The sequence below is a fragment of the Triticum urartu genome, chromosome 3A, assembly GCF_056163025.1.
Source record: "Triticum urartu cultivar PI428250 chromosome 3A, HENAU_Tu73, whole genome shotgun sequence".
NCBI lineage: Eukaryota > Viridiplantae > Streptophyta > Magnoliopsida > Poales > Poaceae > Triticum > Triticum urartu.
The window spans coordinates 713140000-713162232 of NC_141875.1; the positions used below are offsets into that span (position 1 = coordinate 713140000).

At 43.0% G+C, this 22233-nt stretch overlaps 1 protein-coding gene and 1 pseudogene across 1 annotated transcript; one reads left to right on the top strand and one right to left on the bottom strand.

The window, feature by feature from the left end:
- Positions 1 to 317: 317 nt before the first annotated feature.
- Positions 318 to 408, bottom strand: LOC125549730 (small nucleolar RNA Z101; annotated as a pseudogene).
- Positions 409 to 18654: 18246 nt separating this feature from the next.
- Positions 18655 to 20474, top strand: LOC147982049 (uncharacterized). Its single transcript, XM_087517269.1, has one exon. It carries the CDS (start codon positions 18677 to 18679, stop codon positions 20129 to 20131), a length of 1455 nt encoding a protein of 484 aa, XP_087373395.1. The 5' UTR covers positions 18655 to 18676; the 3' UTR covers positions 20132 to 20474.
- The last annotated feature ends 1759 nt before the right edge of the window (positions 20475 to 22233 follow it).

Genomic DNA, 22233 nt, shown 5'->3' on the forward strand with positions numbered 1-22233 from the left:
TATAGTAGAATTCAAGAGATAGAGATGAGCGTGTGACTGGTAAACAACATGGTAGATGAATAGACATAGCATCTGCTTTATCAACCAAACTAAGCTCAAAAAGAATGATACCATGATCACAGCAAGTAAACAACATGGACAAAACCATCCTCGTCCTACAATCTAATTGACCTACAACTAGAGATATCCCTACCATCCAAGAACGGGAGCAAGCAAGCAAACATGGACAATAGGGGCAACATCATCTAATACCCCTAATCTAGCTAACTTCATAGAGAAGCGAACCTAATAAGAAAAAGATCTAGATTGACATGGATAAGACAATCTGATCCAAAGTGAAATAGTGACATCACAGAAATGCCTCAGATGTAAATTACTCATAATTTAGTGTCTCCTCATCTGCATCGACTATGCATCTGACACTAGTAGAAAACAGGGCTTTGGTCCAGGCCGGGTCAGCCCATTAGTCCCGGTTCAGTCTAGAACCGGGACCAATGTGGGTATTGGTCCCGGTTCGTGAGCCCAGGGGGCCGGCCGGGCCACGTGGGCCATTGGTCCCGGTTCGTCTGGACCTTTTGGTCCCGGTTGGTGGGACGAACCGGGACCAATGGGCCTCGCTCCTGGCCCACCACCATTGGTCCCGGTTGGTGGCTTGAACCGGGACCAAAGGCTCCCCTTTAGTCCCGGTTCATGCCACCAACCGGGACCAATGAGGTGCCTATATATACCCCCTCGCGCAAGAGCAGAGCACAGTGCTCTGTTTTTTCTGGCCGAGGGGGAGAGGGCTTTGTGGTGCTCTAGCTCACCTCCTGTGCACATGAGGTGTTCGATGGAATGCACGAGCCACACTACTTAAGCTTTCTCCTCTCGAAGCTCGACCTCCAAACTCCATTTTCCTCGAGATTTGTCTAGATTTAGCGGTCCGTCACGCCCCGTCCCCGTCTTCACCGCCGTCGATCACCCGCGCCGATCTCATCACCAACACCACCGTGGTGAGCCTCTTGTTCTTATCTTCTTTCTGAAAGGAAAATATTCTTACTTTTATGTTTAGATAGATACTTGTATCATTTTCTTACATTTATTATTGCATCTTATATAGTGCGATGGTTTTGGTATCCGCCCCCGTCGGCCCTCGTCCTGTCTATGATTCGGATGTGGTATGTATATTATCTTTATAACTATTGGTTCATTTATTGTTTATGAAAATTATGCCGACCAACGTGACATAGATTTTATTTATCTAGGATGTATGTGAATCGGAAATGCCAACCGACCCTATTGTCGAGAGTTTAAATTTAGTTGAAGAAGAAAACAATTTGTTGAAGGAAAAAATAAAAAAAATTGAGGAGGAGAAGATGATATTGAAGTTGCATGTTGCGGATGTCGTCGATGATCACAAGATCAAGATGGATGCAATGCGCTTGAAGATTAGAAAGATTAGAAAATATGCCATTCATACCGAGGCTTGGTATCATTATGCCGTTGGATCAATTGTTACCTTGGTTGCGATTATGATCGCATTTGTTTTCGCATTGAAATGTTTTACATAGTTTCAATGTATGGTTTAATTAATTAGATGCTCTGGAGAGCTATATGTTGTTAGATGAGAACTATGTATGCACTTTGGTTTTAATGTGATGATGAACTTCTATTAATTTGGACACTTAATTATATATAATGCACGCAGATGAACCGACAATGGATCTACGGTGACAGACACACCCGCGAGTACATTAAGGGCGTGCATGAGTTTCTCGATGCGGCTGAGGCACACAAGCAGAATGGTTTTATGTGTTGTCTATGCACTGAATGTGGGAATACGAGGTCTTACTCTAACCGGAAAATCCTTCACTCCCACCTGCTTTACAAGGGTTTCATGCCACACTATAATGTTTGGACGAGGCATGGAGAAATAGGGGTTATGATGGAAGACGGCGAAGAAGAAGAGTACGATGACAACTATGTGCCCCCTGAATACGGTGATGCTGCAACGGGGGGAGCTGGTGAAGATCAAGAGGAACCAGACGATGTGCCCAATGATGCTGCCACGGGTGAAGCTGCTGAAGATCAAGAGGAACCAGACGATGTGCCCGATGATGATGATCTCCGCCGGGTCATTGTCGATGCAAGGACGCAATGCATTAGTCAAAAAGAGAAGCTGAAGTTCGATCACATGTTAGAGGATCACAAAAAAGGGTTATACCCCAATTGTGAAGATGGCAACACAAAGCTCGGTACCGTACTGGAATTTCTGCAGTGGAAGGCAGAGAATGCTGTGGCTGACAAAGGATTTGAGAAGCTACTGAAAATATTGAAGAAGAAGCTTCCAAAGGATAACGAATTGCCCGACAGTACATACGCAGCAAAGAAGGTCGTATGCCCTCTAGGACTGGAGGTGGAGAAGATACATGCATGCCCTAATGACTGCATCCTCTACCGCGGTGCATACAAGGATCTGAACGCATGCCCGGTATGCGGTGCATTGCGGTATAAGATCAGACGACATGACCCTGGTGATGTTGACGGCGAGCCCCCCAGGAAGAGGGTTCCTGCGAAGGTGATGTGGTATGCTCCTATAATACCACGGTTGAAGCGTCTGTTCAAAAATGAAGAGCATGCCAAGTTGATGCGATGGCACAGTGAGAACCGAAAGAAAGATGGGAAGTTGAGAGCACCGCTGACGGGTCACAGTGGAGAAAAATCGAGAGAAAGTACTGGGATGAGTTTGCAAAGGACCCAAGGAATGTATGGTTTTCTTTAAGCGCGGATGGCATTAATCCTTTCGGGGAGCAGAGCAGCAATCACAACACCTGGCCCGTGACTCTATGTATGTATAACCTTCCTCCTTGGATGTGCATGAAGCGGAAGTTCATTATGATGCCAGTTCTCATCCAAGGCCCTAAGCAACCCGGCAACGACATTGATGTGTACCTAAGGCCATTAGTTGAAGAACTTTTACAGCTTTGGAATGGAAACAATGTACGTACGTGGGATGAGCACAGACAGGAGGAATTTAACCTTAAGGCGTTGCTGTTCGTGACCATCAACGATTGGCCCGCTCTCAGTAACCTTTCAGGACAGAAAAACAAAGGATACCACGCATGCACGCACCGTTTAGATGACACTGAAAGTATATACCTGGACAAATGCAGGAAGAATGTGTACCTGGGCCATCGTCGATTTCTTCCGACCAACCATCAATGTCGAAAGAAAGGCAAGCATTTCAAAGGCGAGGCAGATCACCAGAAGAACCCCGCCATGCGCACCGGTGATCATGTGCTTGCTATGGTCAATGATTTACACTACGTAATCTTTGGAAAGGGTCCCGGTGGACTAGCTGTTCCGAATGACGCTGAGGGACACGCACCCATGTGGAAGAAGAAATCTATATTTTGGGACCTACCCTACTGGAAAGACCTAGAGGTCCGCTCCTCAATCGACGTGATGCACGTGACGAAGAACCTTTGCATGAACCTGCTAGGCTTCTTGGGCGTGTATGGGAAGACAAAAGATACACTTGAGGCACGGGAGGACCTGCAACGTTTGCACGAAAAAGACGGCATGCCTCCGAAGCAGTATAAAGGTCCTGCCAGCTACGCTCTTACGAAAGAAGAGAAAGAAATCTTCTTTGAATGCCTGCTCAGTATGAAGGTCACGACTGGCTTCTCATAAAATATAAAGGGAATAATAAATATGCCAGAGAAAAAGTTTCAGAACCTAAAGTCTCATGACTGCCACGTGATTATGACGCAACTGCTTCCGGTTGCATTGAGGGGGCTTCTACCGGAAAATGTCCGATTAGCCATTGTGAAGCTATGTGCATTCCTCAATGCAATCTCTCAGAAGGTGATCGATCCAGAAATCGTACCAAGGCTAAGGAGTGATGTGGCGCAATGTCTTGTCAGTTTCGAGCTTGTGTTCCCACCATCCTTCTTCAATATCATGACGCACATCCTACTTCATCTAGTCGACGAGATTGTCATCCTAGGGCCCGTATTTCTACACAATATGTTCCCCTTTGAGAGGTTCATGGGAGTCCTAAAGAAATATGTCCGTAACCGCGCTAGGCCAGAAGGAAGCATCTCCATGGGCCATCAAACAGAGGATGTTATTGGGTTTTGTGTTGACTTCATTCCTGGCCTTAACAAGATAGGTCTCCCTAAATCACGGTATGAGGGGAGACTGACTGGAAAAGGCACTCTTGGAAGAGACTCAATAATATGCAGGGACGGATATTCTTGGTCTCAAGCACACTACACAGTTCTACAGAACTCTACCTTGGTGACCCCGTATGTCGATGAACACAAGAACAGTCTGCGCTCCAAACACCCGGAGCTGTGCGACGACTGGATTACATGTGAAAACATCAGGACTTTCAGCAGTTGGTTGGAAACACGTCTCAGAGGTGACAACACTGTTTGTGATGAGTTGTACTTGTTGTCCAGGGGACCATCTTTGACTGTATTGACTTACAAAGGATACGAGATAAATGGGAATACATTTTACACGATCGCCCAAGATCAAAAGAGCACCAACCAAAACAGCGGTGTCCGCTTTGATGCAGCAACCGAGAGCGAAAAGGATACATATTATGGTTACATAGTGGACATATGGGAACTTGACTACGGACCTGATTTTAAGGTCCCTTTGTTTAAGTGCAAATGGGTCAATCTGTTAGGCGGCGGGGTACAGGTAGACCCACAGTACGGAATGACAACAGTGGATCTGAAAAATCTTGGGTACACTGACGAACCGTTCGTCCTAGCCAATGATGTGGCACAGGTTATCTATGTGAAGGACATGTCTACCAAACCGAGAAAAAGGAAAGATAAGGAAGCGAATACATCATACGATGAGCCAAAGCGCCACATAGTTCTTTTAGGAAAAAGGGACATCCTGGGAGTGGACGGCAAGACAGACATGTCTGAAGATTATGAAAAGTTTCATGAAATTCCTCCCTTCAATGTCAAGGCTGACCCAAGCATCCTGATAAACAATGAAGATTATCCATGGTTACGGCGCAATAAGCAAATGACACAAGCGAAGAAAAAGTGAAGACTTTCTCCCGCAACTATTATGATGATACCATGCTAACTTTGTAACACACGAACATGCTACCATTGTCCGTTTTGTACATGCACATTCTATGTGGGTGAAATTATGATACCATCCCAACTTTCAACTTTTTCAGAGTTCATTTGAAAGTGATTGTCCATTTTGTACACGAAGTGCATCAAGTTTTCTCTATAAGCGCATATATTCTCATTTTTTTAGTAAGTTAATCACAAAAAGTGTTTTCAAATTTGAAAACTAATGGCACTAACAGAAAGTTTATAATTTTTCTAAAACTAATGGCACTAACAGAAACTTTATAATTTTGCTAACCTAAAACCAAACAGAATTAAAAATTAAAGAAAAAAACAAAAGAACATAAATAATGCAAAAAACAAATCAAAAAAATAGGAAAAACTATTTTTATAGTAAAGTTAATCACAAAATAAAATAAATAAAGCAACAAAGAAAACAAAAAAACTAAAAAAGTGTTTTCAAATTTGAAAACTAATGGCACTAACAGAAAGTTTATAATTTTTCTAAAACTAATGGCACTAACAGAAAGTTTATAATTTTGCTAACCTAAAACCAAACAGAATTAAAAATTAAATCAAAAAACAAAAGAAAATAAATAATGCAAAAAACAAATCAAAAAAACAGGGAAAAACTATTTTTATAGTAAAGTTAATCACAAAATAAAATAAATAAAGCAACAAAGAAAACTAAAAAACTAAAAAAGTGTTTTCAAATTTGAAAACTAATGGCACTAACAGAAAGTTTATAATCTTTTTAAAACTAAAAGCATAAAGAATTAAAAAATAAAGCAAATTCTATTTTTATAGTAAAGTTATTCATAAACTAGGGATTCACACAAATTTAAAAAAATACAAATTTAAACTATTCAAAATTTTAAAACTAATGGCACTAACAGAAAGTTTATAATTTTTGTGACCTAAAATCAAAAAGAAATCACTAAAAAACTATAAGTATTTAGTTGTAAGTATAAATAAAAAATAAATAGAAAAAAATTCTATTTTTATAGTAAAGTTATTCATAAACTAGTGATTCACACAAATTTTTAAAAATTCAAATTTAAACTATTCAAAATTTAAAACTAATGGCACTAACAGAAAGTTTATAATTTTTGTGACCTAAAATCAAAAAGAAATCACTAAAAACTATAAGTATTTAGTTGTAAGTATAAATAAAAAATAAATAGAAAAAAATTCTATTTTTATAGTAAAGTTATTCATAAACTAGTGATTCACACAAATTTTTAAAAATTCAAATTTAAACTATTCAAAATTTAAAACTAATGGCACTAACAAAAAGTTTATAATTTTTGTGACCTAAAAGCAAAAAGAAATCACTAAAAACTGTAAGTATTTAGTTTTAAGTAGAAATAAAAAAATAAAAAACCAAAAAAATGTAGAAATAAAAAAGAAAAAACTAAAAAAATGCCACCTACTGGGCCTCCAGGCCTGAATACGACTAGAAACCCTACATGGGCCAGGATTCAGGCCCGCAGAAGGCCCAATAGGCCCACAGGCAGTAGCAAGTTTAGGCCCGAAAGCCTGCATTAGAGAGGAGCTCGAATGGGAAGGCACACCAGCGCTTATAAACAAGTGCCGGCGCCCTTCAGCTAGCAATGTGGGACTAAACTTTTGGGCGCGGGCAGCACAAGGCCATTGGTCACGGTTCGTGGCACCAACCGGGACCAATGCCCCCCTTTAGTCCCGGTTGGTGCCACCAACCGGGACCAAAGGCCGCCGCTTCCCGCCCTTTGGGCTGCTGAAAATTGGCCTTTGGTCCTGGTTCGTGGCACCAAACCGGGACTAAAGGGAGCATTAGTCCCGGGTCATAGCACGAACCGGGACCATTGCTCTGGCTATATAAGCCAACACTTGTGAAATTTTGGCCAACCGCCATTCTTCTCTCCAACGCCGCCAGGCTGCTGCGCTGCTCCTCGACGCCGTCGCCTCCCCTAGCCGCCCGAGGTCGCCGTCGCCGTCCGCTCGCCGTCGCCCGTGCCCTCGCCCGACACTGTCGCCGATCGCCGCCCTGCCCCGACGCGCATCGCGCGCCCCGGCCCGCGCGCCCCCGTCATCGCCGTCACCCTGCCCCGCCCCATTCCTCGCCGCCGAACGCGCGCCCCCTGCCCCGTCGCCGTCCTCGCTGCCGAACCCGCACCCCTGCCCCTCCCTTGGTCCAGCCGGCGCCGCCCCTCCCCTGTTCCTTTTTTTCATATATTATATGCTTGTTTTTTTCAGATTATATATATGTATATATGTGAGTATATGTATTGTGTATGCTGCTTCTTTTCAGATTTTTTTCATACATATGATGATTTGTATTTTGCTTTTTTATAAAAATGTATATATGTTTGTATGTTCTCTGTGTATATATGTTCATATATGCAAAAAAGTTAGATTTATATATTTAGAAAAGGATTATCTATATATGTTCTCTGATTTAGTACATTTTAGGTTAGTTTCATTTTTAGAAAAGTTTTATATATTTAGGAGAGGAAAAGGAAAATAAGAAGAGGAAAAAGGAGAAGAAGAGGAGAGGAAGAAAAGGAAGAGGAGAAGAAGAAAGGAATAGAGGAGAAGAAGAAAAAATAGAATTTTTTTTTATTTTTTCTTCTTCTCCTCTATTCCTTTCTTCTTCTCTTTTTTTTCTTCTTTTTTTTCTTCGATCTTCTCCCCCTCCCGATCGGAAAGTTTTATATAGAAAGTTACAATTTTAGAAAAGTTCTATATAAGCAAAAGTTACAATTTTAGAAAAAGAATGATAGGAAAGAAGAAAATAAGAAGAGGAAAGAAAGAAGAAGAGGAGAGGAAAAGAAGAGGAGAAGTAAATAAGAAGAAGAAAAAAGAAGAAAAAGAAGAGGAGAAGAAGAAAGGAATAGTGGAGAAGAAGAGAAAATTAGAATATATTCTAATTTTCTCTTCTTCTCCACTATTCCTTTCTTCTTCTCCTCTTCTTTTTCTTCCTTTTTTTTCTTCGATCTTCTCCTCTAGCTATTCCTTTCTTCTTCTCCTCTATTTTCTTCTTCTTCTTCTTCTTCTTCTTCTTCTTCTTCTTCTTCTTAATTTTTATCGGGAACGAGGGTGTCGAGGATCGCCGAGGGGTCGAGGGTCGGGAACTAGGGTAGAGGGTCGAGGGTCGTTAAGGGGTCAAGGGTCGAGGGTTTTAGGGTCGAGGGTTCTATAGGGTCGAGGGTCGAGGGTTCCAGCAGGGTCGTCGAGGGTTCGAGGGGTCGAGGATCGCCGAGGGGTCGAGAGAGGTTTCCTAGTGTCAAAGTATTGAAGAAATCCATGCCTTCATCATTAGCCGGAAGTAACCAGGGCATGTTGGTACGAAGTTCTGCGAAGTTGTTCTGGAATGGAGTCCCGGATAGAATAATCCGCCTTTTGGTACGAATTCAGCAAAGGCCTTCCAAATAGCGATATTCGGAAGGCTCTTGCTGAACTTTGTACCAAAAAGCGAATTATCCTATCTGGGACCTCGTTCTAGAACAACTTTGAAGAGCTTCGTACCATCATGCACATGTTACTTTCGCCTAATGATGAAGACATGGTTTTGTTGAATCCTTTGACACTAGGCAACCTCCCGACCCCTCGGCGATCCTCTCGAACATGAGAGGAAGAAGAGGGTCGTCTAGGGGTCGAGGGTTCCAGGGTCGTCGAGGGTTCGAGGGGTCGAGGATCGCTGAGGGGTCAAGAGAGGTTTTCTAGTGTCAAAGTATTGAAGAAATCCATGCCTTCATCATTAGCCGGAAGTAACCAGGGCATGTTGGTATGAAGTTCTGCAAAGTTGTTCTGGAATGGAGTCCCGGATAGAATAATCCGCCTTTTGGTACGAATTCAGCAAAGGCCTTCCAAATAGCGATATTCGGAAGGCTCTTTCTGAACTTTGTACCAAAAAGCGAATTATCCTATCTGGGACTCCGTTCCAGAACAACTTTGAAGAGCTTCGTACCATCATGCACATGTTACTTTCGCCTAATGATGAAGACATGGTTTTGTTGAATCCTTTGACACTAGGCAAACTCCCGACCCCTCGGCGATCCTCTCGAACATGAGAGGAAGAAGAGGATAAAAAAAGAAGAGGAAGAAGAAAAAAAAAGAGGAGAAGAAAGAATAGAGGAGTTCTTCTCCTCTATTCTTTCTTCTCCTCTTTTTTTTCTTCTTCTTCCTCTTTTTTTATCGGGAACGAGGGTCGTCGAGGGACATAGATGTAGTGTCGTCGTTGTCGATATATACCCCCTCCCGATAGCTTACTATGATTAGGTAGCTAGTTCTACGTTTGGCACTAATATATCCATCTGTCATGTTTGAATAATAATTGCCATGTTGTAAATATTTGTAGAAACTATGGACACCGCCCTAGACGAAGCAAAAGAAGCGTTGTTGAGGGACATAATCGCAGAAGGAAGTGATGCCATCTCGTTGTTTCTCAACGAAACCGATGGTCTGGAAGGAGAGGGTGAACAAGCTGGCTACGGTGACCTAATGTCGGTGCAAGAAGAAGAACATGAGGACGGCTCCGGTGACCCAATGCCGGTGCAAGAAGGAGACCGTGATGACGGCTCCGGTGACCGAACCGAGTCCGGCCAGGTATATATATTAGTTAAGCCTATGCTGACTAGCTGATTGATGCATTCATTGTTTTGGTATGTATACATATTAATTAAGTCTTTGTTCTTTTTTCTAGCCCTCCGGATCGAGCACAACTTCGGTAAAGAGACGAGCCCCGAAGAAAAAGTTGAGCTCGGATGAAAAGTTTGAGATCATAGCAATCGCGCCCGACGGCCAACCTATTGAACCCCTCAGGACAAAGAGCGCATTTGTTGCTCAGTGCGGGGTTCTGGTTAGGGACAAGATCCCAATAAGCATCCAGCAATGGTTTAAGCCGGCTACAGAAGACCCTGAGGTGTCTTATGTCAATGATATGCAGAAAAATGATCTTTGGACTGAGCTGAAGTCAAATTTCACCCTACCGCCAGAGGATAATCCAGAGAACCCAGTTAAAGAGAAATTAATCAAGTCTTTTGCTCTGAAGAGGATGGCAGAACTATTCAGGAGGTGGAAGAAAGAGCTGAATAAGTTTGTCGAAAATAATGAGACACCAGAATTCAAGGGCAGATATGAGAAGATCAGAGATCACTGGCCCGCATTTGTGGCCCACAAGACATCGGAAAAGAGTAAGAAGATGTCGGCGACAAACAAGCAAAATGCTGCGAAGAAGAAGCTTCACCATCGCACGGGGTCAGGTGGCTACCTCGTAGCCCGGCCTAAGTGGTCCAAGACTAAGAATGATCTGGTTCATAAAGGGATCGAACCAGAGACAATTAACTGGCCAGACCGTTGCCGGACTTGGTTCTTCAGGGCTGGCGGAACCTTGGACCCTGTAACAGGGAAGTGCATTTGGACGAACGATCAAATGGACATACCAGTCAGTAAGCTTAAGCAGTATATCGAAGCAGCGCAGGAAGGGACGTTCTTTCCAGACAGAGAGAACGACGAGCTCACAATGGCCCTCGGGAATCCTGAGCACCCTGGACGGACACAAGGCACGCCAGGCTCCATTCCATGGAAGGTTGGGTTTCCGGACGCAGGCGGTTACAAATCCCATGAGAGGAGGAAAAAAGTGCAGCAGACCCAAATGCAGGCGCTGCAAGCAAGGGTAGACGCAATAGAGGAACGAGAAGCAAATCGCAGCAAACGTACTGCCGAAGCCTCCCCCGAAGCTACCGCGCCATCTCAGCGCAGAAGCAGCGTGGCTTCCACCGAGCTGCTTCAGCCGGAGCATGCCTTGACGGCTCCTGCCAGCTATCCCGTGGATGCTATCACGGAGTCTCAAAATTGCCACCTTATGACGCAATGGATGAATTTGAAGGTCAAGGTGGCTGTTGGCTCTGTTTATCCTACTGAACCCGGCGCAACTTTTCACTGCCGGCCGATTCCAGAAGGATATGCTAGGGTGATGGTGGATGAAATAACGGAGGGATTTGAGGACCTCCAGCTTGACCACCCTACCGGTGAAGGGGAGACTCGGCTGGGGTCTGCTCTGAAGACTCCATGCCTATGGCGGAAGGAGCTCATCAACCTTCCGAACTGGACGCCTCCGCCTCCTCCTCCTCCTCCGGCGAGTCAGGGCACTCCGCCTCCTCCACCGCCTCCTCCTCCAGCGAGGGACGATCAGGGCCCTCGGCCGGCTCCTTCTCCGGCGCGTGGCGGCACTCCGCCTCCTTCTCCGCCTGCGCCGACGCGCCCGAGCAGCCAGCCTCCTCCTTCTCCGCCTCGTCAGCAAGGGCGGAAGAGACCTGCCGCCGCTCCAGCTGCTCCGGCGCGTCATAGTCCTTCTCCTCCGCCTCGTAAGCAAGTAAAGAAGACAACCGCTCCGTCTGCTCGGTCGGCGTCTAGCAGTACAACCAGAGGCGGGAGGACATACAGATTCGGTCCTTCTCTGAAGACTCCAGAGAAGTTACCATATGAGAGGACCCCGGAGGAGAACGCCGAGATCGCGTGAACCGAAGTGGATGACTGGTTTCAAGGGTTGAGAGCAAAGAGACATCCACCTCCGGAGGAGAAGGTACATCCGGTGAAAGTGAAGCGCACTCTGGCTGCCCTGACAAAACCACCGAAGTCTCCGCCGAAAGGAAACTATGAGCGCATTATTGGAAAGGAATTTGCCGAAGCGGAGCGGTCGGGAAGTACTGTCAGTGATCAAAGGCTAAAAGAACGACGAGCTGGGAAACAAATTGCCCAGCTCGGCGAACAAGCGAAGCAATCGTGCCCCCCGCTCAAGGTGCCTAGCCACAACGTCGCTAATGATCCGAGGATGGTGCCCGGTTATAGCAATCTTGCAGATTACCTGCCCGATGAAGTACATTATGAACCCATGGACATGCAGATACAAAGATACGAGTACGGAAAGCCTCTCGTCAAAGATGAAAGATCTCTATCAACGATGATGCGAAGATTGCATGATTGGTACTTGAAAATCTGCAGAGACTCTGGGGGAGGAGTACTTTGTATGTGAAAGTTAAAAAGGAGCATGACCTCATTGGAATTGATCTGTTGCATGTTCCATTTGAGGAGTTCTATCAGTTTTTCAATCAATTGGCCCTCGATTAAACAACGGTCGCCTGCTACTGTCTGTAAGTAGTACTACTTCTGTTATTAAGTTTCTCTATATAGCTTAGCTCTTTCATTGCATGTATTTATAATCATCCTCACTATATTATGCAGATTGAAGATCGCCGAATTGAAGAAAAGACAAGTCGGTGATATTGGGTTCATTAACACATATCTCATAGATGCAACTCAGATTAAATTTCATGCCGCAGCTACCAAGGCCAACTTGCTACGATCGTTCGTAATAAATGAAAACAAAGATATAATACTCTTTCCTTACAACTTCAAGTGAGTGTTACTGTCTTGTGCGTATTCGGTTTCCCTTATATATTAGTCAAGGTTATAGTAATGTAATTGATGAGTTATGCATGCGTGTGCAGTTTCCACTATATTCTCCTAGAGATTAAGCTTGAGCAGGGACTAGTAACCGTCTTAGACTCAAGACGAAAAGATCCCCAGGACTATGCAGACATGACTCAAATACTCGAGAAGTAAGTTAAATCGATCATTATCCACCATATCAGCAACTTTGTTCATTTCCTGATATATCAAGTAATTGTTTTCTTTGTCCGGCAGGGTTTGGAGAAAATTCACCAGAAAAGCTCCGGGACTGCCGAAGGAGCTGCAATTTAGACACCCGAAAGTAAGTACTATAGTAGCATTTTAAGCGCATCTACTAGTCATTCAAGCGCTAGTTTCATCAATATCATTTGGCATTCTTGCTTATCAGTTTGATTAACCTCTATTTCTTGTAAAGTGGTTGTGGCAGGAACAAGGGAATGATTTATGTGGATACTATGTTTGCGAGTCCATCCGCCACACGACCTGTGAGCGGGGCTACACTGACGAACAATATGAAGTACGTAAATAACAACATTCACAATTTTATTTTATTACCATCATTTGTGTTGAGTTTCATTCATTCATATATATATATATGTATTGACCCCCTTCTTTAAATTAGATGTTTCGGAAGCGGGATGAACTCCTAGCACCAGCTCGCATGCGAGCAATTCAAGAGGAATTGGCGGCATTCTTTCTTGACCACGTGATCCCTGAAGACGGAGAATTCTATGTGGACCCTGAGTCCGTATGATTATATTTGTAAGAGATAATTATTGTATATATGTAGCCGGTAGTGTCAGATAGATATACGAGAACTTGTTGTTCGACCAATCTCTCGGAGAAGGAGAGGTGGTTGATATCACTTCTCTCTGTATGCATATATGTTCATGACGATCTTCTGTTTCCTTCATTTGCTTACTAGCTAGCCAGCATGTCTAGTCCTCTATACGTATGTACAGTACGTAGCGTCGACCAAGCACGGACATAAGAGAGGACACTTCTCTCTATTAATTATAGCTAGCTAACACAATATATGAAACACCTAAATTAACCCCCAAAACCCCCAAACCTCCCCCCCTTCAAAAAAAAAACAAAAACTTCAGCCACAGAAATGCTGACGCGTGGATGCCTATTGGTCCTGGTTGGTGCCACCAACCGGGACCAAAGGGTCTCCTGCCTAGGCTCTGCGCACTACCCACGTGGAGGCCCATCAGTCCCGGTTCTGGATTGAACCGGGACTAAAGGGTCGGGGCATTAGTACCGACACTTTAGTCCCGGTTCAGGAACCGGGACTAAAGGCCCTTACGAACCCGGACTATAGACCCTTTTTCTACCAGTGTGAGTTGACTGTTGTGATACTTTTTTTTTTGCAGTCTTCGTACTTGTTGTTACAATGAAATGAAAGCAGCACATATAAGTTCTCTTCTGTAGATTTAGACATCAATTAGATTGTATCACCCCTTTACAAATCTGTATCTGGAACTTAACGTACTTTAGCTATTGAACTGCAAGCGGACCGATTTCAGAATGCCTGTTAAAGTTCACCTAAAGTAGTTACTCTGTAATTGTTGCAACATTACAATTGCTTCCACACATCATCATGGCACCAATAACGCTGTACTCGTCCGTGCCAAAATCTGTGTGGGTATGATTTTCTTCTCCTTTACTGATTAATTTCTGATGAAGACAGTATGTTGTCATCTTCAAACCAGTTTATCTCTGCTCTTTTACTCCACTTGCTGGTGTCATATTTTCAAGAATCTCCTGTTGGTGTGCTTTTTTGTTTTTTTTACTTTATGTAAACCCGTAACCATTTTTCTCACATGCACTGGCGGAGCGTAGTGGAGGCCAAACTGGGCCCTGGCCCCCCCTTGCGAAATGGCAAAAGAAAAATTACTAGGTATATGCAGTATTTTAGCCCAGATGATAAAGCCCACCAACAGGCTTGGAGCACGATCGAGCAGCGTTCTCCCCTATTTTGGCTGTTCGCATGTCACGCATCTAGCTCCAGCCAGCCTCCGTAGCCAATTTCCCCAAGCCTCCGCTACTTCAGGACTCGACCACGACGACTTGCCGTTTACGGTCTACGACCATGAACTCCTCCGTCCGTCCGACTCAGGGCCGGTGCTGAGCCCGGGGCAAAACTAAAACTTTGGGCCTACTAATAATCGAAATAATATGTGGATTGCGTATAACTATACGATCATGCATGTCTCGGCACATAATTCATGCGTAAATTTCTAAAATAATGTTTTGGAACGTTCAATCCTAAAACGCACGAAGACGAAAATAAGAAGTACGTAATATAGATACCATGACTTTTTTTAACTACGCAAGAGTTTAAAGCTCTTGAATTTGCAATGATTTGAGTGACTATAGATGTAATTGCATAAGACAATCTTTAAGAGCTCTAAACTCAAAACTATTGAAAATAAATGTGTAGCAAAAATACCGCAAAAAATCATGTGAAAAATATCTCATTCAATCTAAGAATCTTTCAGCACTAAAATTCTACCATTTACTAAAAAGTAAAAGTAGCTTCCTCATTGTTCCAATTAATTAGTTTTAACAGAAGTGATATAATTTGTAAGTATGATTACGAGCATGTATACCTCACAAATGGCTGATTTTCATAACAATAATATGATACATCTTGGATTCACATCGGTTGATCGGTAATTCGACGCTTGGCAGGAGGCGCTCGGCCATGCGGCCTGGCCGTGCATGCGCGTGTGCGTCTGGCAGCGTCTGGAGAATGGTGTCTCGCGATCGCGAGTGGAGTTCGTCGGCGTCCACGCGTGGGCAGTCGCAATTTTCGCGATCGAAGCTCTGATTCCTTTTTTTTTTGAGGGAAATCGAAGCTCTGATTCCGGTGGATAGTGGAATTAGGGATAACTAGCTATCTACTCCTCCGTTTCCAAATGTAAGTCTTTCTAGATATTCCAACAAGTGACTACATATGGAGCAAAATGAGTGAATCTATACTCTAAAATGTGTCTAGATACATCTGTATGTTGTGGTCCATTTGAAATGTTTAAAAAAACTTATATTTAGAAATGGAGGGAGTATTTTTTAGGATAGTAGCAATCTTGTTAGGAGAAAACATGATTGTAGCGAGGCAGGCCCCATGTATTAGGCTATCTACGTGACTGTTTTCCTATTGAGAGCAGGATGCGGAGCGACGAAGGATGCGGGCTGCTTGCTGGACCTGAGATTTTTCTTCACGATCTGTACATTGGGCTAGTGCGTACCTGGCCAGAGGAGGGGCCCCTGGGATGATGTTGGGGGCCCGGGGCGGCCGCCCCTTCCCCCTTGCTGCGGCAAACTGTCGAGCGATCACACAGGGGCAGCGCGCGAGCGACAGAAATAGGCCGGCTCACACATAATGCGTCCAAACCGGTTTTGGAAACCTTCCAGAAGGTTCCCTGAATCGGGTGTTTTTCCTGTATCGTTTTTATCTGGTTCTTTTTCGGCTTTCTATTGTTTTTTTATTTCTCTTTTTTTCGTTTCTGTTTCTTTTTCATTTTTTCGTTTTTTGTTTCTTGTTTCACTTTCTTTTTCAAGTTTACTTTTTTTCAGAATATGTTCTTGGTTTTACAAAATGTTTATGATTTTCTTTTTTATTTCCTTTCCTTTTCTTCTCTTCCTTTAAAAAAATCAAAAATTTAAATTTTGTTCGGGTTTCCAAAAAATGTTCAGTTTTTGAAAAAATGTTCTCAAAATTCAAAATTTGTTCTCGTTACACAAAAAAGTACAAAACTTCTAAAATTCAGAACATGTACTGAATTTCAATTTTTTGTTCACATATTCAAAAAATGTTCGCGCTTCCAAATTTGTTCGGGATTTTTAAATATTTCTCTCCGTTTCAAAATATGTTTTCAAGATTCAAAAAATGTTCGTGCTTTAAAAAATTGTTCGGACTTCCAATTTTGTTCACATTTTCCAAAAAAAAATCATGCTTCCAAATTTGTTCGGGATTTTTCAAAATTGTTCTCTATTTCAAAAAAAATTCTCGAGTTTAAAAAAATGTTTGTGCTTTAAAAAATTGTTCGCGCTTCCAAATTTGTTCGGGAGTTTTCAAAATTTGTTCTCAAGATTCAAAAAATGTTCGTGCTTTAAAAATTGTTCGCGCTTCCAAATTTGTTCTCCATTTCTAAATTTGTTCTGAAGATTCAAAAAATGTTTGTGCTTCAAATTTGTCTTCAAGATTCAGAACATTGTGTACAAAAAATATACACTTTTTTTGTACAAAATATGTTCCTGTGTACAAAGTATGTTTAGAAATGAAAAAAATGGTCGCACTTTTTCAAAATATACACTTTCAGAAAAAATATACAATTTCTTTTAAGATGTTCACTACAGTGTGTAATTCTGGTTGTACGATTGTACTAAGTTATTATAAGTGCACGTTTGTATGCTAGTACAAGAAATGCTAGTCAGATGGAGTGGCTGGGAGCATGCGCTTCGAATCTGTATGTCGCAGGTTCGAGTTTCCATCGCGTTTCCCTTCCCCCTTTTTGCTTTCTTTTCTTACCACCGGTACAGCATGATGGGCCGGCGTGTTGGAGCTGCACGCCACCGACGCCAGCAAGCCGTGCACCGTCGCCGGAACTTAATCCTCTTGCGGGCTTGCGGCTCCTCGTCAATTGAAATCAAACGCCCATGCCTGCTGGTTTAGTTTAGTGCTTCATGCTTGCCTAATTGCCTTGCTTGCTTGGTTATCGGCTGGTTGATTGCAGAACGTGTATGTCGTATTTTTCAATTACACAGATGATAATTGAGAATTTAGGCGTGATGGTAATTTATTCATTTGGATGTCCACTCCATTAAATGCTACAGAATTTTATACTAGTACACTATAAGTAGGAAGAGTAGAATAACATATCTCTAGTTATTGGTCCTGCTTAGTTGTATTTTGGACATGAAGGTGTGGTCTTTTTTTTTAACCACCAAAAGTGTGAAAATGTTATATATGGTGTACTTGTGTGAACAAGATACATATATTATGATGAGGCCACATAATTATCTCTTGCATATGTTCTATGATTGACTTAATGGTTTTTCATGCATATTTTTCGGCTTTTTTTTCTGCAAGAGAAATTTCCAGTCTATTCATCAATCATGGCAGTATAGAGAACACAAGAGTTACATGGAGTTGGCCCCCTCTTGTGCTTTCGCCATGCTCCGCGACTGCTCACATGGCTGTGTTCATACGTTGCCCTCAGAAGTCTATTTACTCTGATGGTTAATCAAAACCTATGGCTTAACCTCTTGTTAAAACTCGATCCCTTGCTAGAGCAAAGCAAAACAACAGACGCTAAATTTGCATCCATGTTATTTCTTCTACTTAAAAAAAATGCTAACTGAACAGTCTGACATTCCTGTCTGTATTTATGTCAGGGCGTATCAGAACTAAACTTATAGTTCGTTCTCATGTTTGTGCAGTCTTCAGCTAGGAGAGGTCATTACACACCATATATTCGTCCGCTCATGATGATTCCTACCCTTACATCCATGATGACAAATAAGATTAATGCATGTTCGCTTGAGATGATCTTGGTATGTTGTTTAGCTCGAAATATGTCCTTGTTGATTGATTATCTGGTACAACCAAGTGAGACGGTTTACGAGTTGTGCTTATGACGTTGCGAATTCATTGCTACATAGGCCATCTGATTAATCCAAAGTAGGAGTATATTCCTTTTGCTGCAGCCTATGACTATGTTTGTTCCATGGAAGTGCTGTTCTTCAGTTCTCAGGTGATTATGCATCTGTGATAAACAGTAAAAAAAATTGAAAAAAAGGAAAAACATTAAAAAAATCTTGTGATAAACATTCAATATTTACCAACATGCAAAAATTTGTGACACTGGAAGCGGAATCTGGGTCAGTTAAGTTTGTCATGACTTAAAACAGACACGACATTGCCCCCCCCCCCCCCCCCCCCCCCGAAGAAAAAAACAAACTGCCGTAGCGGGGTTAATTTTTTTAAGATGCCGTGGAGGCTAAGTCTCTTTCCCATCAAATCCGTAGAGGACAAGTCTCTTTCCCCATCACATCGCGTATTTTAGGTTTCCTTGCGCGCGTGCGTCTGCCCGCGGAAACAATTGAATCTGCCACCGATCCACACCACGATGGACGCAGACGGCGACGGCATGCGCTTGCCCTACGACGTGCTCCTTGACATCCTCCGCCGCCTGCCGGGGCGCGACGTTTCCGTGTCCCAGTGCGTGTGCCGTGCGTGGCGTGACATCGTCAACGACGACCACTGGCTCTCCCTTGAGCGCTTCTTCCCCCGGCGCGCCTTCCCCGGCCTCTTCGTCAACAAGACTGGGTGCCGCTCCAATACATCCTTCTTTGCGCCGCCAGCTACGCGTGGCACGCCTGGCTTCAGGGGCCCCGTCTACCCGCACCAGGCGACAGTATACCAGTCCTGCAATGGCCTTCTCCTCCTTGAAGAGGGGGACGATTACGTGCTCAACCCGGCGACATCGCGGTATATTCGTCTACCGCGGCCGTCGACGCCGTTTTGCTGGTATGGCATATCCCTGGCTTTCGACCCTGCCGTATCGTTCCACTACCATGTGTTCCGCTTTCCGAAGGGTGGCTTGCTTAAGGAGCCATTATCAGCCACTAGAACGCATGGCGAGGTTCCGCCGCTCGAGGAAGCACAAGCAGATGAGTTCGAGGAACCCATGAAAAAAGTGTTGCCAATGTTAATGTACTCGTCATGCACAGGGCAGTGGGAGGACCGAGAATTCATGCCTGGACTTTGTGCATCGGGGCACCTCTACGACATGGTTGGCAGAACGCCTGAGAGCTACGAGGATGCATTTCATTCATCTAATTACTGGCATGGGTCTGTCTACATGCATTGCCACAACAGCGTCCTCGTGATTCTATGCCCCTCGAAGGGAACTTATGATATGGTCCAGCTTCCTGGAGAACCCTGCCGTCCAAAAAGCTGGTACTCACTTCCCGAAAATTCTGTCTTAGCAAGCTATGAGAGAGGGGTACATTATGTGGTGACTAACAATTCACAGCTTCGAGTATGGATGCTAATGGAATTTTCCAATGGACAACTAGGTTGGGCATTGGCACACGACGCCAGCCTCAACCTGCATGGCCATATGATTCGTACTCTTAAAATACAACCCAAGATGATATGGAGGATTGTTGGAAGCAATGGTGGACCAGTCAGCTTGTCCGACCATGACACAGTGGACGATTGGGCCACACCACATGACTCTGAATATTCATGGGACTCTGATGAGGACAACTACATCGACATGGTTGGAGGCGCCGACCACCATGAGTCGGTAGAACAGGGTGCCTACTGCAGTATCATGGGATTCCATCCGCACAAGAATGCACTCATCCTTGCTCTTAGCGGCGCGGTGGTAGTGTACCATCTCGACACGTCGAGGATGCAGTATCTAGGAGACGCGGATGAGCTTGATAAAGACAACTCGCAACACGCGTGTTGTGTCGAGGATTCGTTCATTTACCGACCTTGCTATAAGGACATGCTACCAACTGGGAAATTATCGATGCCGCCACAAAATGATATACGATCCAATTCTACATAGCGCTTGAGACGCTCCTTGCTGTTAGGCTTACTTACATGCGTCCTTCCCTGGTGAAGGAGTTCTATGTAACTAGTAGTAGAAGTGGAAAATTGCTTGGTTACTTTTAGTTAGTCGGACTGAGTCAGTTTTGCTATTGGTTGATTGTTTTACATATGTATCCGCCGCTAATTGTATGCACCTTATTTGTTACAGACATCCATGCACCCCCACCACTGGTTGATCTCCCCATGTTGGTTTCTGAAGTTTTGATATTTTTCTTGAGACAACATCGAGTCAGATGGCACATTTTCTTACAAATGTTGACAAATTTTCTACTATCGTGCAATTTTTACACTGTCTAACAAATTTTGCTATCGATTGAGATCGCCACACAATCATTATATTTTTTTTCACCGACAAATAATTTCACCAAAGCCACGAAAGTCATGGAGCACTAAGATACAACCACCCCCATTGTGAAAATGTAAAGTGGTATTTTCAAAAAAAAAGTAAAGTGGTATTATTCTCAAATTATACTGAGGACGAACTTGAAGTTAATCGTCAGGCGTGGCATCATACATGGCTACACAGCTAATTGGGCCTAGGTGGTATGGCCCACTTGTGGCCATGATGGGCATCTGAGGATATCTCATGTTGCCCGTATAGTCCTGGATTTATTTCAGGATTTCTGCCTATGAGCTTTTAGTGGGAGAAGACATTCCCGTCGACGACGATGCGCCTACAATGACTTCGTAAATCTCAAGATGATATGCCGCCTGAGTATCTCGAAGGTGCTCATAAGAGTAGGGTGTGTGTGTGTGCATTCATAGGGGTGAGTGTATGCGCGTATGTATGAGCGTTTATGTCTGTATTATGTTAAGAAAAAAAAGATCATGCATTGTTATCTTTTGCGTTTCTTTCTGCTTGTAGTTGTAAGACTTTGAGTTTTTCTTTTGCGGGGAAGACATTGTGTTTTTTTAATGTAAAATAGAGATCAGAGAGTCGAGCTCTCTTTATCAATAACTAGCGGGTCCACCAGCGCATTTGCGCGGCTAGATGTTTATTATTTTTATTTATATATTTTGCACAACCATTGTTTTGGCATTTGAGCATCTCTTTCTCTATGTGATGACACCCTACATAGTATACCATTCCAAGTTTATTTGTTAGGTCCCAGTAAAAATGGTTCGACAATGGGCCATAGATTATGTTATGGTAAGTAATGTGATATTTAAATAAACACATTTATAGCAAGTGATTTAATTTTTGTCACGATGAATGCATTGACGGTTACCTTCAGGTATTTACACTATTTAAAGGAAAAAGTCTATTTTAAACCCTGAATATGTAGAGGTTTGGTGAAATGAACCCCCAAGTCGAAATCCCGGTCGATTCCAACCTGAACTATGCAATCCCGGTCTAAATCGAACCTTCGGGTCGTTTGGATGGCCGGGATTCAGACATTTCGCGGAGGGCGCACACCAGCTCCTGCTGGGCCAGCCCGCTTTAGTTTTTTTCAATTAAAAAACAAAATTCGCAAAGGGCGCTACTCCCTGCTGGGCCGGCCCGCCTATTTTTTTCGTTAAAAAGCAAAAAAAAAACTCTGCTCGAACACGAGACCCCATGCTGGTGCTGTTTGATCGAAAAAAAGAAACTTCTGAACTAGAATTTCAAAAATAAAAATATTTTACAAATTTTGAAAAAAGATCACGGATTTAGAAAAAGTTCAACAATTTTGAAAGAAGTTCACGGGTTTTCAAAATAAAAGTCCACGGATTTGGGGAAAAAATTCATAGATTTTGAAAAACAAACTGTAAAATTGAAAAAGTGTTCGTGCTATTTTTCTTTAATATTTCTTTACTATCTTTTTTTTCTTTTTCATGTATATATACAAATATATTGCGTATATTAAGGAAATCTTCACAGTAATTTCCAAAAATTTCACTCATTTAAAAAAATGTTCATCTTGTATTAGAAATTTGTTCAGTGTATATCGCACAATTGTTGAATATTTATTCCGAATTTGTTCAACATATATAACAAAAATATTCATTTATAAATATTTTTTCAAAAATGCTTTCATATATTTGCCGCGAGTTTGAATTATGGTCCACCACCTTTTC

Excerpts from the sequence above, each read along its gene's own strand:
- LOC147982049 (XM_087517269.1), top strand. The coding sequence starts at position 18,677 with ATGGACGCAGACGGCGACGGCATGCGCTTGCCCTACGACGTGCTCCTT.